A 17,655-nucleotide genomic window follows, 5' to 3' on the forward strand; every position below is an offset into this window, starting at 1 on the left:
CATCCTCCACTGCACTCCCTGGCCACAGCAGAGAGCTGGCCTGGAAGAGGGGCAACCGGGACAGAATCCGGCGCCCCGACCGGGACTAGAACCCGGGGTGCCGGCGCCGCTAGGCGGAGGATTAGCCTAGAGAGCCGCGGCGCCGGCCCAAGTACAGATGTTTTTATACTTTTAATATTTATATAAATGGAGTCATACTACATGTATTCTTTATAATTTGTTTTCCTTAACATTAGACTTCACTCATATTGTAAAAAGCTACAACTGGCTCATTTTCATTGATGTAAAATGTTTGAATATATTGATGTACTACAATTAATGTATCTATTTTATTGTGATTGGATATTTGGATTTTCCCCAGTTTTTGACTATTACAATAATATTGCTATGTGCATTTTTATATGTCACTCTGGGTATATAAATATATATGTAAACAATTATTAAAGATTTATTTTTTATTTTTATTTATTTATTTACTTTTGACAGGCAGAGTGGACAGTGAGAGAGAGAAACAGAGAGAAAGGTCTTCCTTTACTGTTGGTTCACCCTCCAATGGTCGCTGTGGCTGGTGCGCTGTGGCCGGTGCACCGCGCTGATCCGAAGCCGGGAGCCAGGTGCTTTTCCTGGTCTCCCATGGGGTGCAGGGCCCAAGCACTTGGGCCATCCTCCACTGCACTCCCTGGCCACAGCAGAGAGCTGGACTGGAAGAGGAGCAATCGGGACAGAATCCGGCGCCCCGACCAGGACTAGAACCCGGTGTGCTGGCGCCGCAAGGCGGAGGATTAGCCTATTGAGCCGTGGCGCCGGCCAAAGATTTATTTATTTATTTGAAAGGCAGAGAGAGAGAGAGAGAGAGAGAGAGAGAGATCTTCCATCTGTTAGTTTCCCCCCTAAATGGACACAACAGCCAGGGCTGAGACAGGCCAAAGCCAGGAACCTGGAACTCCATCCAGGTCTCCCACAAGGGTGGCAGGGGCCCAAGTACCTGAGCCATCTCATGCTGCTTTCCCAGGTGCATCAGCAGAGAGCTGAATGGGAGGCAGAACAACTAGGATTTGAACTGGCACCCATATGGGATGCTGGTCTTCTTGACGGCCGCTTCACTCACGGCACCATAATGCTGGCCCTATATAATTTTCACAGCCATATATCCAGAACTGGAATTCTTGCTTAATATTTCTTCAAAACGGTTCTGGGAATTAAATTCCCACAGCAGAGATGAAAATTTTAGCTGCTCTAATTTTCACCAATACCTAGCATCACTAAAATTTGTAATTTTTATCAATTTGATGGTTCTGTAAACATCCCCATGGAGTTCCAGCTTGTATTTCCTTAATTTATTAATCAAGTTATATATGTTTCTATTTTGATCAGCCATTTGGATTTCTTCTTTCATAAAGAACATGTTTAGCAATTTCTCCATTTGTATTTTCCCGCATTTCTGTCATTTCTTTCTCAGATGGCAGTTATTATATATAATGGATACTAGCCCTGTGTCACATATATGCTGATCATAAAACTTAGTAGGGCCTTCTACTTTTGTGTAGGATGGATTGAATTTAATCTCTTGCCATTAAAGAAAACTAGACAAAAATATATGAAATGGGGCCAGCGCTGTGGCCTAGTGGGTAAAAGCTGCCGCCTGCAGTGCCAGCATTCCATATGGGTGCCGGTTCCAGTCCGGGCTGCTCCACTTCTGATCCAGCTCTCTGCTATGGCCTGGGACAGCAGTAGAAGATGGCCCAAGTCCTTGGGCCCCTGCACCCACGTGGGAGACCTGGAAGAAGCTCCTAGCTTCAGATCGGCACAGCTCCAGCTGTTTTGGCCAACTGGGGAGTGAATCAGAGGATGGAAGACCTCTCCCTCTCTCTCTCTCTCTCTCTGCATCTCCTTCCTGTAACTCTTTTAAATAAATAAATCTTTTAAAAAATATATATGAAATGATCTGTTTTCAGACTCTGGGCAATAGGAAACATAGGACTATGATCTCCAATGAAAGAGAGAAAACAAACCACGTGAACCCAATATTCCAGTAATTTCAGAATTACAAGCACTGAGAGTAAAATATTTTGTTTCAGAGCCAAGAATCATCATTAAACGAGGACACAGAAATCAGGGGCTAAGGAGGCTGGAAGCTGGGAGTGGATCTCAAGAGAAGTAAGCTAAGCAGAAAAAAACGGCTTCAAAAATCTACACAGTGGACCCTTTAGTCTTTGCTTCATAGGCCAGGCATACACACAACAAAACTCCACAAGACAAAGCACAACACCAGGAATTTATTATTTGAACACATAACAGGACGATGTCTAAACTCTGGCCAGCCAGAGGGGAGGGCCTGATGATCTGAAGTTACACAACGGAGACATCAGAGGGCCACACCTTAGCAGTAGCATTGAGCTACAAATGAAGTAAAGGCTACATGAGAACTATTCTAGAAAAGCTGCCTGTCAAAACAATACCCAATACTCCTTAAAGAAAGGAAACAAACACCTAATAACTCAGCAAAATGCATTTACAATGTCAACCATTCAATCAAAACTCACTAAACATGCAAAAAAGTAAATAAGGCCCATAATAGAAAAAAAAAAACCAGATCTTGAAATGATAAAGAATTAGCAAGAGCAAAATTAAAAACTACTATAAATATGTACAAGTATTTAAAGGAAAACATGAACAAAACGAGCAGAGAAACTGAACATATCCACACAGCAAAATTTATAGCATGAGAGTAACAGATTAGAGAGCATAGAAAACATCACTGAAAATGAAGGCAGAGAAATAAGGAGAATTCAAAAACAAAGCACACAGAGAAAAAGACTGAATGCATATAATCAGAGTCCCAGAAGAGGAGGGAGAAGGTTTTCTTAACTTTCTAAGAAATAATAGCCAAAAATATCCAAATTTGGTAAAAATTATACTCAAAATTATTAGAAGCTAAATAAACACCAAACAAAACAAATCCCAATCCTAAACCAAGTCATGTCATAATCAAATCACTAAAAACCAATGGTAAAGAATCTTATGAAATTTTTCTGAACTTCTAGTTTTTGTAAAGCATCTGAAAGTATTTTTAGATCAGCAAAATGCTCAACTAATCATTTAGAAACTGGGTAGTTATTATTAACATTAACTTACTCTTAAGCTGACAGAGTTTTGAAAAAAACGAAACTGGGCTGTCTATGGGTTCCCAAAAATCAAGTTTTTAACCTTAACATCCAAGGAAGTAACACAGACTTAACAAAAAAATATTGTGAGCATGTATGCAAGAGAGAAAGAGAGACAGTGTGCCAGAGAGAGAAATTTAAAAGCATCCTATAAAAAAAAAAAGATATTTATATTCAAAGAAACAAAGAGTGAACTCAGAATTTCATCAGAAACAATATAAGCCAGAAGACAATGGCACGACAGTAACTAATTGGGGGGACACCAAACAGGTAAACCTGGGAAGACGAGCAAAAATATTCTTCATGGAGGTAAAATAAGCATATCTTGGGAAGACATTTGGCACAACTGCTAAGTCAGCAGCGCATCCTGTAGCAGAGTGCCTGGTTCAAGTCGTGACTACCCTGATTCTGATCTGGCTTCCTACTCTTGTATACTTATGGCAGCAGCAGATGATGGCTCAAATACTTGAGTTTCTGCCACTTACATGAAAGATCCAGATGGAATTCCAAGCTGGTAGCTTTGGGCTAACCCAGCCCTGGCTGTTGTGGTTATTTGGGGAGTAAACCATCAGATAGAAGGCCTTTCAAATAAAATGAAAATAAATAAATCTTAAAAGAAAAAAAAACACCTCACACACAAAAGCTGAGATAATTATCAGCAGACCTATACCACAAGAAATGATAAAGGAAGTTCTTCAGGCTAATGGAAGGTAAGAGAAATGGAAATTTGGATCAAGACAAAGGTATGGGGATCCCAGAACCATTTGTGTGTCAATATATATGTACATATAACACTCTCCTCATTTTTAAAATTTCTCCATGACTGTAGAGAAATGAAGAACATTGTAAGAGATGCTGTAACAGCATTTGAATATGATTAAGTAAAAGGTGTATAAGCATCTTCTAAAACAAAGAGGGATAAGTATTAAGTCAATTGTAAAGATAAAATATTTTTAAAAATATTTGATTAATATGTAAGAGCAAGAAATGTTTAAAAAGCAATGTAGAACTAAAAGATATAGTAACACCTAATCGTCATCATAATTATGTTAAATGCAAATGTTTTTTTAAATACCAAATGAAGCCAGAGATTGTTAGACTAGATAAAAAAGACAAACTATATGCTGTCTGCAAGAAACCCACGGCAGCTATAAAAACATGCAGCTTAAAAGTAAAAGAATGGAGAAAAGGCATGCCATACAAAAATGCCAAGTGTAAGGAATGCAGTGGCTAATTAACAGAAGACAAAGTAGACATCAGCACAAGAAATACTTCCAGGAATAAACAAGGGCAGTTCACAATATCAGAAATGCAGATGCATTAAGAAGATATAAAATGTTAAACATATACATACTCAAAAGGAGCTTTTAAATTCATGAAGCAAAAACAGATGGAATGGAGAAGAAACATAGAAAGACCCAAATACAGTTGGAGATTTCAATCTCTTTCAGTAATTGGTAGAGCAGGTGAAGAGAAAGCCATGTAGGATAGAAAAAAGGTGAGGAATCATAAAGAGGATAGAGAAGACTAACTGGGGCACCATCCACCAACTTGGCCAGTAGTCAATCTGCTAGATGGTGGTATCTCATAGCTGTAATTTGTGTATCCCCAGTGGTTAATGAAGTTGAGCACCTTTTCATATGCTTATTTACCATCTGTGTACATTATTTTGTGAACTAAGATTTCTGCCCACTTCTTAATTGTACTGTTTGTTGCTATTAAGTTTTGAGAGTTCTTTATATTACATATTCTAGATATAAGTCCTTTGTCAGATTTGTGATTTGCAATATTTTCTTTTGGTCTGTATCTGTCTATTTCTTTTCTTCTTTTCTTTTTTTAAGATTTATTTTATTGGCTGGCGCCGCGGCTCACTAGGCTAATCCTCCGCCTAGCAGCGCCGGCACACTGGGTTCTAGTCCCGGTCGGGGCACCGGATTCTGTCCCAGTTGCCCCTTTTCCAGGCCAGCTCTCAACTCTGGCCAGGGAGTGCAGTGGAGGATGGCCCAAGTGCTTGGGCCCTGCACCCCATGGGAGACCAGGAGAAGCACCTGGCTCCTGCCATCGGATCAGCGCGGTGCGCTGGCCGCAGCGCACCGGCCACGGCGGCCATTGGAGGGTGAACCAATGGTAAAGGAAGACCTTTCTCTCTGTCTCTCTTTCACTGTCCACTCTGCCTGTCAAAAAAAAAAAAAAAAAAAAAGATTTTATTTATTTGAAAGAATTACAGAGAAAGGTAAGTCAGAAAGGGTCTTCCATCCACTGGTTCACTCCCCAATTGGCTGCAACAGCCAGAGCTGCACTGATCCGAAGCCAAGAGCCAGGAGCTTCCTCTGGGTCTCCAACGTGGGTACAGGGGCCCAAGGACTTGGGCCACCATCCTCCACTGCTGTCCTAGGCCATAGCAGAGAGCTGGATCGGAAGAGGAGCAGCAGGGTCTAGAACTGGCACCCATATGGGATGCCGGCACTTTAGGCCAGGGCTTTTACCCACCGCACCACAGTGCTGGCCCCTCTTTCTATTTCTTAAGTCTCTTGGGGCTAGAGCTGTGGTACAGCCAGTTAAGTGGCAACCTGCAGTGCTGGCATGCCACATAGGTACCAGTTCAAGTCCTAGCTGCTTCACTTCCCATCTAGCTTCCTGTTAAAACACCTGAGAAAGCAACAGGAATATGGCCTGAGTATCTGGGCACCTGCCACCCATGTAGGAGATCTGGAAGAAGTTCCTGGCTCCTGGCTTCTGCCTGGCCCAGCCTTCATCCTTGTGGCAATTTGGCGAATGAAGCAGATAGCAGATCTCTCTCTCTCCTTCTCTCTTTGTAACTCTGCTTTTCACATAAATAAATAAATAAATAAGTCTTTACAAAATGGTCTCTTTCAGAGAGAAGTTTTAAATTTTGATGAAGTCCAACTTTTCAATTTCCTCTTTTACAACTACGCTTTTGGTTTCACTTCTAATAATTACTCTACTGGATCACAATTCCTCTGCTTAAAGAACAAAGTGTCCCTTCAGGGTTTAAGATGCCTGCTCTGCCAGGAGACCCCTCCTCTGCTCCTTGGGGCTGCACTAGATGGCTTCTCAAGGAGCTCTCCTCTGTCTATAATGATGCTCACTTCCAGGATTCAAGTCCATGGCACACTGGCTACTTGTCTGGTGGTTTCTGAATTCTGGTCTTCTAGAATCTACCTGCAATTTTGCATTCGGTCCAGGTTCCACAGCTGCATAACCAGGAGACGTGTGTGTTTATTTCACCTTACCCAGAACCAGAATCATAAATGCTCTTTTGAAAATAACTTCCTATTTATCTGGTAAATACTCATACACACAGCTGAAAATAAAAAATGTAGAGAGTAGGTTAAAATACAAATGGAAATATTACTTTAGGATTCTTTTCACGATATCACAAAAATTATAACCATATCTAAATAAAGACAAAAATTTGAAGAGCTGAACTATACTTAGCATTTCTAGAATGTCAACAAGTAACAGATGTAAAAAGAAAAGCACAACAAAGATTGAGAAATCAATCTGCCTTTTTTAATCAAAACTTAATTTTTAATAGAATTCTAAAATTATAAAATGATATATAAATATCTTTTTTTGTTTTTTTTATTTGACAGGTAGGGTTATAGACAGTAAGAGAGAGAAAGGTCTTCTTTCCGTTGGTTCACCCGCCAAATGGCCGCCACGGCTGGAGCTTCGTCAATCCGAGGTCAGGAGCCAGGTGCTTCCTCCCAGTCTCCCATGTGGGTACAGGAGCCCAAGCACTTGGGCCATCCTCCACTGCCCTCCCAGGCCACAGCAGAGAGCTGGACTGGAAGAGGAACAACCGGGACTAGAACCCAGTGCCCATATGGGGTGCTGGCGCCGCAGGCGGAGGATTAGCCAAGTGAGCCACAGCACCAGCCCCTATATATAGCAGTCTTAAACATCTAGCAATCCAGAAGTGAATAAAAAGGTCAACAATCTGAATTCATTCTCCAACATTGTACCACCAGAGATAACCATTTTTATCAGGTTGGTATATCCTTCCTCATCATGTACATGAGCATATAATTTAACATATTTATTATACTGTATAACACAGCTATAGCTTTTTAATCATCTTAACAAGTACTGGTATCAAAGTATTCTTCAACTTGCTTTTCTCACCTAACAATATATCACACACAGACCTGCATGTCAGTAGTAGTGCAATATTATTACATTATACAAATCTAACATAACTTAACCACCCTCCTTATTGTTAGAGACGACAGCTAATTTTAGCCTTTCAATGCTATGAACCATTCCACAGTCTACTTGTATAGAACTAATTCCCCGAAGTAGGACAATTAAGTTAAAACATATATGTACTTGGGCCAGCGCTGTGGTTAAGCCTCCGCCTGAGGCACTGGCATCTCACACAGACACTGGTTCGTGTCCTGGCTGCTCCTCTTCCAATCCAGCTCTCTACTATGGCCTGGGAAAGCAGTAGAAAATGGCCCAAGTGCTTGGGCCCCTGCACCCATGTGAGAGAACCAGAAGAATCTCCTGGCTTTTGGCTTCAGATCAGCCTAGCTCCGGCCATTGTAGCCATTTGGGGAGTGAACCAGTGGATGGAAGACCTTTTTCTCTGTCTCTCTCTCTGTAACTCTACCTCTCAAATAAATAAATTAATTTTAAAAATATGTACTATAAGGGCCAGCTTTGTAGTGCAGTAGGTTAAACTACTGACTACAATCCCAGTATCCCATATGAGTGCACATGAGCTGCTCCACTTCCTGTCCAGCTCCATGCTAATGCACCTAGGAAAGCCTCGGAAGATGGTCTGAGTACTTGGGCTCCTGCCACCCATGTGGGAGATCCAGATGGAGTTTCAGGCTCCTGGCTTTGGCCTGCCCAGCTCTGGCCATTGTGGCCATTTAAGGAGTGAACCAGCAGATGAAAGATCTGCCTCTCCCTCTCTCTAACTCTGCCTTTCAAATAGATGAATAAATCTTTTAAAAAATATTTATATTTTATAAACACAAATAAGATGCCACATTTTTATCCCAATTCATATTCCTATTACATGGCATATAAGTGGTTTTTTTTCCTAAAAATTTTCCCAAACTGGATAATACCAATCTTTTTTCAATCTTGCTAAACTGCTGGTTAAACAACAGCATGTTGTTCTCCACTTGCACACCTCTGGTTGCTAAAGAGTCTGAATGTTTTGCTTTGTTGTTATGTATATTGGCTCTCCATATTTTCTCTCCTTTGTAAACTGCCTTTTCACTGCCTGGTCATTTATCCAGTGGACTGCGTATATCAATTTTTATTTGGACATTAGGGAAATTAACCCTTTGCATACAGATTTGTCAACAGAGAAAACTGACTCATTCAACAGACACAAATATGCTGCCTTTTTTAAACAAAAAAAGTTTTTTATTTGAGGAGAGGCAGGCAAACACAGAGAGAGATCTCCCACATACTGGTTTGCTCTTCCAACACCTGCAACAGCCAGGGCCAAAACCAGGGTGAAGTCAAGAGCTGAGAATGCAATCCAGGTGTCCTGCATGGGTGGCAGGGATCCAGTTACTTGAGCTAGCACTGCTGCCTCTCAGGGTCTGCACTGGCAGGAAGCTGGATTTGGAACCAGAACTGAACCCAGGGACCCGGATGTAGGACACAGGCACCTTAACCTACTAGGCTCCTTGCCTGCTTCCTTTTGCTTCTTATAGTGCCTTGAGCATTGAGGACATCAAACTCATTTTTCATCTGAAAAGCAGAGGAGGATCACATGTTTCACCATGAAGAACATCAACAATAAAGAGCATTTATGTATTTAGCAATTAATTCCTGGGTATTCACAATGCACAAGGCATCATGCTAAGGGTAAAGAAGACACGGTGTCTATCCTCCAGGAGCTCAAGTCTAACAGGGGGAATAAGTTAAAGATTTATAAAGTGATGAGAAGGCAATAATACCTGATTAAATGGCAAAAATAAATAAGAGACAAGAGAACAGGAGATACCTTTTGTTCACGTCAGTACTTTTGACCTTAATCCAGATAAACGTAAAACCTAAAAATGACAATATGAATTCAAAGCCCGTGTTTGAAATCAATAGTCTCCAAAGTACGGCAAATGCCCTCAAGGCCACCACATATGCAGTGACCCAGTAGGTACTGGAAGAAAAATGTAAAAACTTTATTATCATGACTTTTGTCGGTAAAAAGATAGGAAAAATAACAGAATTCACAAATTCAAGTTTTTAAAACTATGGGCAGTCTCACTGATTTGTTTGTCAAGCAGGCCACTCCTTATACTGTTTACAAGGTTACCTGGGGACAGAGTGAAAGCTGCAGGACCAGTGGGACTGACAGTGGGACCTGGAGCGCACTTCAGCTTACACCAGGTTATGTAATTTTCAAATTTGCTTATCTAATTTTAACTAAATTACTGCTCCCAAAATGACTAAGTGGTTTAAACTTCTTTCTACAAAACAAACCAACCAACCACCAATTAAGGTAATACGAAAGAGGCACAAGTAAACAAGAAAATGGCAGAGCTGACACTTCCGTTTGTAGCAGGAGTGCTCATCAGTCACAGGAGGCATAGACAATCTAATCCACCTGAAACGTCAGCCCCCTCCACTAGAAAAACTCAAAATTACCAAAAAGGCTCATTTGAAGCAGATTTATACTATCTATTCAAAGCTTGCCATGAGTATATAGTGAGCTATTCATTGATGAATGAAATATAGAAACACACTGTCAAATCTTACAACAACATGACTCATGACAGTATGAATTTAGAAACTGCTCTGTACCACGCTCAGAAGGGAGTGGGAATCTTTATTTTCTGGGAGACTGAAGGAGAGTAGGGGAAAACAGGATGAGAGCATGCACTCTGTTGAAGAGGGAGGGAAGAAGACACTGCATCCCTGCATCTGCAGGGCTCTCCCAGCCTAATCTCTTCTGACACGGGTGTCAACTAAACAAAGATTCCCGGTATTTTCCTGTGGTCTATATGATGATGGCTCACCATCTACCCTATTTTGGGCTCGTTTCCACATTTTTTAAATCAAAAAGACATATAAAGTTCTTCCCAACTCCCATGCAGAATGATCCTAAGAGGAGCTGTTAAAATAGTCATAACTGGAGGCCGGTGCTGTGGCGTAGCAGGTAAAACTACCACCTGCAGTGCCAGCATCCCATATGGGTACCAGTTCCAATCCTGGCTGCTTCACTTCCAGTCCAGCTCTCTGCTATGGTCTGGGAAAGCACTCGAAGATAGCCCAAGTCTTTGGGCCCCTGCACCTGAGTGGGAGACCTGGAAGAAGTTCCTGGCTCCTGGCTTCGGATCAGCACAGCTCCAGCCATTGTGGTCAACTGGGGAATGAACCAGCAGATGGAAGATTCCGCCCCCCCCCCCCCCCGGCCCGTAACTCTGATTTTCAAATAAATAAATATTTAAAGGCAGTTCATGACAAGAGCCTCGGGTGATTACTAATGTCATAAATAAGAGTGTCAATTGTTAAACCAACAATAGGAGTCATTGTACACTCGCTCCCATGTAGGATCTCTGTCCTTAATGTGTTGTACTATGGGAATTAACGTAAAACTAGTACCCAAACAGTACCTTATACTTTGTGTATCTGTGGGGATGCAAACTGTTGAAATCTTTACTCAGTATATACTAAGTTGATCTTCTGTATATAAAGAGAATTGAAAATGAATCTTGATGAAGAATGGGATGGGACAGGGAGTGGGAGATGAGATGGTTGCGGGTGGGAGGGAGGTTATGGGGGGAAAAGCTGCTATAATCCAAAAGTTGTACTTTCGAAATTTATATTTAGTAAATAAAAGTTTTTAAAAAAGAAAAAAAAAATAGTCACATCTGACTTCCGCACTAATAAGGACTGCTTTGCATGAACACACACCCTGTATGCACAGGGAAGTTTAACCACTACGGGGCTACCTGCAACGCTGACCTAGCAGAACAGACTAAGCAGATTCTCGTGATGCCAGCAAACTCACAAATCATTCATTCAGGGAAAGGTAAGAGCACCTACTATGTAGCAGGCATGGTACTGGGTAATCAGAAATGAAAGGTAAGACATGATTTCTGTTGCAATTCATTCATGCATCAGATATTTACTGAATGCCCACTATGTGCCCGGTCCTGTTTTAGACACAAGAAAAAGGCAATGAACACAAGAGACAAGAATCCTGGTTTGCAAGGAACTTATATTCTAGTTAGCAAGATACTCCCTTCACACCCTCAGAACACAGTAACAGAAACTACTCCTAGGACTGAAGAGCAGGTGGGCTCCACGGACAGCAAACGATCAATCAAGATTATTACCACGACTGGACCACCTGAGTAGCAAAAAGGTCCTACATTAGGAGTCCAGAGATCTGGGCTCTCCTGCTACTTTAGCCCCTGCTGTGGATGTTTGGAAAGTAAGTTAATACTTCTGAGTCTCAATTTCAGGAATCTCTTTGTCCTTCTGAAAATGTTATCAAAACTAGGAATTCTGTACTCAGACAAATACACAACTGCACCTATAAGCTGACCTTTGCATATAATCTTAAGATGTCCACTGGTGTCCTGAAGCTCATGCTATGCACCAGTTTAAGAGTTTCTGAGCCACATAATTCAGAGTCTTCAGTTCCCAAGATTTTTTGGATTCTATTTTATCTTCTCTGTCTACCTACGATCCCAGTCCAAAACTTCCTCAGATGTTAGGATAATGTTTGTTGTGCCGCTTTGATAAAGATACACGGGTCAAAAGAAGAAAAGAGAGAGTGGGGAGGAGCAGAGATGGGAGAGGGAGAGAGAAGGGAATATCAAGAAAGACATATGGCTAGCAAAATACCCTCCTAGAGGGAGTGGAGCAGAACAAGATTATTATGAAAATTATATGAGACAAATGAATACACCTGTGGTGATTTTTACACTACAGCTCCAAATTGTTAGACACTCTCCATGAAGAGGTGGGAGTCTACGTTCCTCCTTCTTGACTGGGCTCTGTGACTGCTTCACTCATGAAGTGATGCCGTGCTACAGGCCTTAAAAGTCAGCAGCTTCCTCTTCTTGTCTCTAGAGACAACTGTTCTTAGAATTCAGCTACCAGGCTGTGCAGATGTCACACGTAAATGTCCCTGCTCAAAGTCACTGTCAACAGCCAGGCCCATGAGTGAAGACACCCCTCAGTGACAACCCATGCTGGTGCGCCATTCCCAGGACAGGACCCTTCCCAGCCGAGGTTCTGGATGTGGTGGGGCCTTGGCCTGACCAGACTCTGGAACATGGAGGCCATGAGCACGACAGCAGCTGTTTTACACCCTGGTTTCTGGGACAGTTCATCATAACACAATCCATCTCTGGATCATCTTCCAGCTCTAAATGATCATGTGTCATTTGTTACATGGAAATAGCATGGGTAACATTACCTTTTTAAATAGTACGTAAGTACTATTGAAGTTACAATGGGCATCAGCTGAAGAGAAAAACCAAGATTTAGAAAATCATACTGGAACTCTGATGAGGAACCGTATTTTGCCAGATTATGAAACAATGAGAAAGAGTGAAAAAGCTGACACATGGCCATTGTAGTTTATCATGACATTAACACAAGCAGCAGAGTTCAGTTTCCAAGTTCCTTCTTAGACAAGTATTTTCATCAATGCTAGGACCTGTTCTAGACATGCAGCACACAGCAGTGAACCTAAGAGGTCAACAGGACCAACAGGTGTGTTACATGGTATTAAATGCTGAGGTGCAACATAAAACAAGGAAGGGATTTTTACTGGTAGTAGTGATGAAGGGAATACAGGGGCACAGAATGCCACACTGAAGTGGTATTTGTGTCCAGATCTCAGACGTGGAGAAATCAGCCACATAGGTACACAACAAAAGAGCATTTGAGCCACAGCAAATAGCAAGTTTAAGCCCCCAAAGCCAATGGGGCTGGGGCTGATGGATCAAGTAAGAAAGTACTCAAAAAAGGTGAGGTCGGTCAGAAAGAAACTGATGGGAAGACCAGCTGTATAGGCATTCTGGCAAAAATCCATCAATGATGAACTTGGAATCAAAAACCAAATTCAACAACAGCAGGGAATGCTTTTTTCTTGTTTTATCCACTAATTTATTGCCAGTAGCTAGAAGGATACCTTAACACCTAGGAGACATTCAAAACTCATTTTTCAGGGCTGGCCTGTGGCACAGCAAGTAAAGCCACTGCCTGCAAAGTCAGCTTCTCATATGGGCACTAGCTTGTATCCCGGCTGTTCCACTTCTGCTCCAGCTTCCTGCTAACAGTCCAAGCAGGAGAAGATGGCCCAACTGCTTGCACTGCTACCACCCTTGTGGGAGACCTGGATAAAGCCCCTCGCTTGTGGCTTTGGCCTGACTCAGCCCTGGCCATTGCAGCCATCTGAGGAGTGAACCAGCAGACAGAAGTTCTCCTTCTCTATCTGTAACTCTGATTTTCAAATGTTAAGACCCACTATTAAGCCAAAAAAAAAAAAAAAAAAAACCACTTCATTTGTTAAATGAACAAAGGAAGTCCTGGCTCTACCACTTAGTGGCTATTTGACTTGTAGCAAGTGAGTCCAATTTTTTAAGCTTCAATTCTTTCTCTTAACTCGAATACCACATGGTCCATGATTTAAGATCATCAGACATGATTTTTTGACTTTACAATGGTGCGAAAGTGACAACATTCAGTAGAAACTTTATTTTAAATTTAATCTTTCCCAGAGGAGTGATACCAGCATTCTCTTGCGATGCTGGGCAGTGGCAGCAAGCCACAGCTCTCAGAAATCGATGGCCCTGTTGCTATAGCATCCCCACCATTCAGCAACTAATTTTAATTCAATGCTCCAAACATTCTTTAGCCCCAGTGTGCTTTCCGCGGTGTATATATACTGGGGACCCACACCACCATTCTGTTTTCTATTCTCAGTATACAAAAAATTATTGAAAATCAATAGTTTATTATAAAATCAGCTTTGTGTTAGATGACTTAGCTCAAATGCAGGAAAATTTGGAACACATGTAAGGTAGGCTAGACTAAATTATGTTTGGTAGGTTAGGTGTATTAAGTGCATTTTCCACTTCAAATATTTTCAACTTACAACAAGTTATTTGAGCATAACCCATGGGAAGTTGAGGAGCAACCATACACAAAGCCCTCCACATCCCTGGATTCCAAATCTACCGATTAAGCCAACTGTGAATTGAATATATATTAAAAAAAAAAAAATGTCAAGCTGATGCAGACATGTAGACATGTACTGCTGTGTAGTTAGGCCTACAATTGTTAGGCCTGAACACGTACAGACTCTTTGTCATTACTCCCTAAATAGTAGAATTTAACAAGTATTTATATACTTTTAGGTGTTGTAAGTAATCTAGATGTGATTTACATATATGGGAGGATATGCACTGGTTATATACAAATACTATGCCGTTTTATGTAAGTAGAGTAAACATCTGTGGATTGTGGTATCCGCAGGGGTCCTAGAATCAACCCCTACTGCTCGGAGAGCAAGGGACTACTGTACCAATCTCTCTCCACTTCACAGGATCATAGTGAAAATCAACAGAGGGGCTGCATTTTGCCCCCTGTGAAGCACAGCATATAGCTAAGATCTTCACATGATAGAAAAAACAGTGGCTGCTGTGCTCTCTCTACCTTGCCCTACTCACAGCCACCTCTGAGTCATTCTCTCCCTCCACGTGTAGGGACTGGGGCACGCCTGTCTTCCCTTCAGCTGACGGAGTACACGTGGGGCGCTTGAAGGATTTTGTCAATGCATGCCCGTAATTAGGACATGATAGCCACTTCTACTAAGTTTCTTTGAGGCTCTGAGAAAAACAGCAAGACACGGTTTCTATGTGAAGATTCTACACGCTTTTGTAAAGTCCTACTTGCACACCATTTTTTCTTGACTCAAAATGCACCAACACCCAGTAAGAACACCTTTATGCTTCCCCCACACAACCTGTCACTTAAACCTCCACGGGAAAAGGGGGAGCAAGAGACACATTCTCGGGACTGAAAGACCTTCTTCAGGGTCCACGTACTTCAATCATTTCATGCTCGAAAATCAGTGACTCCACTCATTCAAGTCGGAGACACCCTCAGTTTTTGTTTTGTTGTTGTTTGTTTTTTAATCTATAAGTAGAGAGATACCTTAAGGATGCACTGACTCTGGAGTAAAACAACACACGTAAAAGTATCCGGCATACGCAAAGTGCTCAATCTGCTAATTCTTCATGTATTCAACAAATATTCCGTGACCTTCTGTACTCTAGGCACTGGGAAAAGTGCGTACGGAAAATGGACAAAACTCCTCTCTCGGTGCCAACACTCCCTGCCCGTCGCCCGCTCCTGTCCTCACACCTGGCTGTTAATTCCTCCTCCACAGAACGGAGTCCTCCGGGATTCTGCAGATGGCTATCACGTACCTCCCCTCCCAGCAGCCCGAACAGACGGCCTTAATTCTTTTCAGGAGCAAGCAAGGATGCGGGAACAAGAGTTACAACAGGGTGTGCGAGGCGACCGCGGGTGCTCAGACGCCAGACCAAGGTCAAGGCGCGCTGGCTCAACTCAGATGTGTCACCTGACACGTCCCCTAGGCACAGCGAACCCCCCAACCAGGCCCCACAGCGGCTCGCGCCGGGCACCGGCCCCAGGGCCCAGGGGGCGCCCTGACCTGCGGCTGGAGGCCAGAGGGGCCGGCGCGGGCCCTCAGACGACAGTCTTCGGCTTTCCAGCATCTCTCTCAGAGTTTCCAAGCTCCTATCTCCCCGGACCAGGCCCCCGCTGCCCTCGGAGGCCCCTCAGCTGCTTCCACTCCACACTGTCTCTCTCCCCACAGCCCCAGCCCCACTCACCTGCGAGCTCAGCCCCGAGCCCTCCATCTCCCCAGGGACCCGTGGCAGCGGCAGCGACTCGGCGAAGTGGCAGCCGTCGCCCGCCTGCCAGCCCGCCTTGGGCCGCCTCTACTCTCACTTCCTGCTCGCGCCCCCGCCTCCGCCGCCGCGGTCCCAGCTTACACTCTGTGCCGTCAATCGGTCTCAGAGAGCCAATCCGCGAGCACCTTCGGCTGGAGGCGGAACTTTTCCTCCGCCTGGGAGGCCAGTAGGGAAGCGCCAGCCTGAGACCCCGCCCCTGGCCCGCCCCCGCGGTACGCTCGGGCTCCCACAGCCTCCGCGCAAGACTGCGCATCTCGCCGTGGTGGAGTGATCCTGCTACTACAGGCTCTGGCTGTTAGGACAACAGCAGCAACATTCTACCGAGAGCAAATTTGGACTGGGCGGGCCGGCGCCGCGGCTCACTAGGCTAATCCTCCGCCTTGTGGCGCCGGCACACCGGGTTGGGGCGCCGGATTCTGTCCCAGTTGCCTCTCTTCCAGGCCAGCTCTCTGCTGTGGCCAGGGAGTGCTTGGGCCCTGCACCCCATGGAAGACCAGGAGAAGCACCTGGCTCCTGCCATCGGATCAGCGCGGTGCGCCGGCCGCAGTGCACCGGCCACGGCAGCCACTGGAGGGTGAACCAACGGCAAAGGAAGACCTTTCTCTCTGTCTCTCTCTCACTGTCCACTCTGCCTGTCAAAAAAAATTTTTTTTTGGACTGGGCAACTGAGTAGCTGGCCGACCTTGCGAAAATGTTTACAGTGTTCTCATTTGTGAAAGAAGAAAAATGAGAGAATTATCAGGAGGATTAAATAAGAAAAAGTTTAAAGTACCGAACCAATGGTACTATGGGCTTATGGAAAGGAGCCCATACGTGTTAGCTGTTAAAATATTTGCCAGTGTCTACTTGTGTGATCTTGAAAACTGAAAATATTATGATGCCCTTGTCCCATACTAGTAATGTTAACCATAAAATACCTGGAAAATCCAACGAAATGCTGAGTTTTCTCAAGAAGACTGTTACTATGATACAATAAATTAAAAGTATATTATTATTATTACATTTTAGTGCTCCTGACTACTGGGCACAACAGCCCTTGGTTGTCCAGAAAGCCCAAGCCCTTTGAGGACGGGAACCATGTTATGGCCATCTCTGAACTCCCGGTGCCTGCCACAGCACTGGGATATGGAAAATGCTCAGCCCAATTGTGTTGGAGTGCATGGGTGGATGTACAGGTGTGTCATCAACTTCTATCATGCAGGGACAAACTGTCAAATAGCAGTGCAAGTAGCTTCTTTTGAGGACCAGCGGAAAGAGCAGTTAATTCAGAGAGACTAGAATGAGGCGCTGGGCAAGGCTTCACAGAGGAAGAAATGTTTGGGTGTGGTCATTTTGCTTGGCTAGTCAGAGCTCTGTTTATTGATCAACTACTGTGCATTGGCACCTGTGCCAGTGTTTTGCAAACATTATGTCTAATCCACAAGATGAGTGTTGTTTCCCCCATTTCCCAAAAGAAGAAACAGGTTCAGACTGATTCCTCAAATCCCAAGTCACTCAGCTAGTAAATGGCAGAGAGAGAATTCACACCCAGGTCTCTT

At 43.4% G+C, this 17,655-nt stretch overlaps 1 protein-coding gene across 5 annotated transcripts in view; it reads right to left on the bottom strand.

The window, feature by feature from the left end:
• Nucleotides 1–16,204, bottom strand: part of ZDHHC13 (zDHHC palmitoyltransferase 13) — a 56,985-nt gene extending 40,781 nt beyond the window's left edge. For 3 of the 5 annotated variants that reach the window (XM_051851863.3, XM_089310829.1, XM_089310839.1), the window contains exon 1: nt 16,037–16,204. In XM_051851863.3, the coding sequence (XP_051707823.1) occupies nt 16,037–16,063 (27 nt within the window). In that variant the 5' untranslated portion in view covers nt 16,064–16,204. The remainder of the gene's footprint in view (nt 1–16,036) is intronic. The other 2 variants (XM_089310833.1, XM_089310837.1) reach the window with 2 other exon arrangements.
• Between the last annotated feature and the right edge of the window lie 1,451 nt (nt 16,205–17,655).

The sequence above is a fragment of the Oryctolagus cuniculus genome, chromosome 1, assembly GCF_051225735.1.
Source record: "Oryctolagus cuniculus isolate XC-2025 breed Fujian yellow rabbit chromosome 1, ASM5122573v1, whole genome shotgun sequence".
NCBI lineage: Eukaryota > Metazoa > Chordata > Mammalia > Lagomorpha > Leporidae > Oryctolagus > Oryctolagus cuniculus.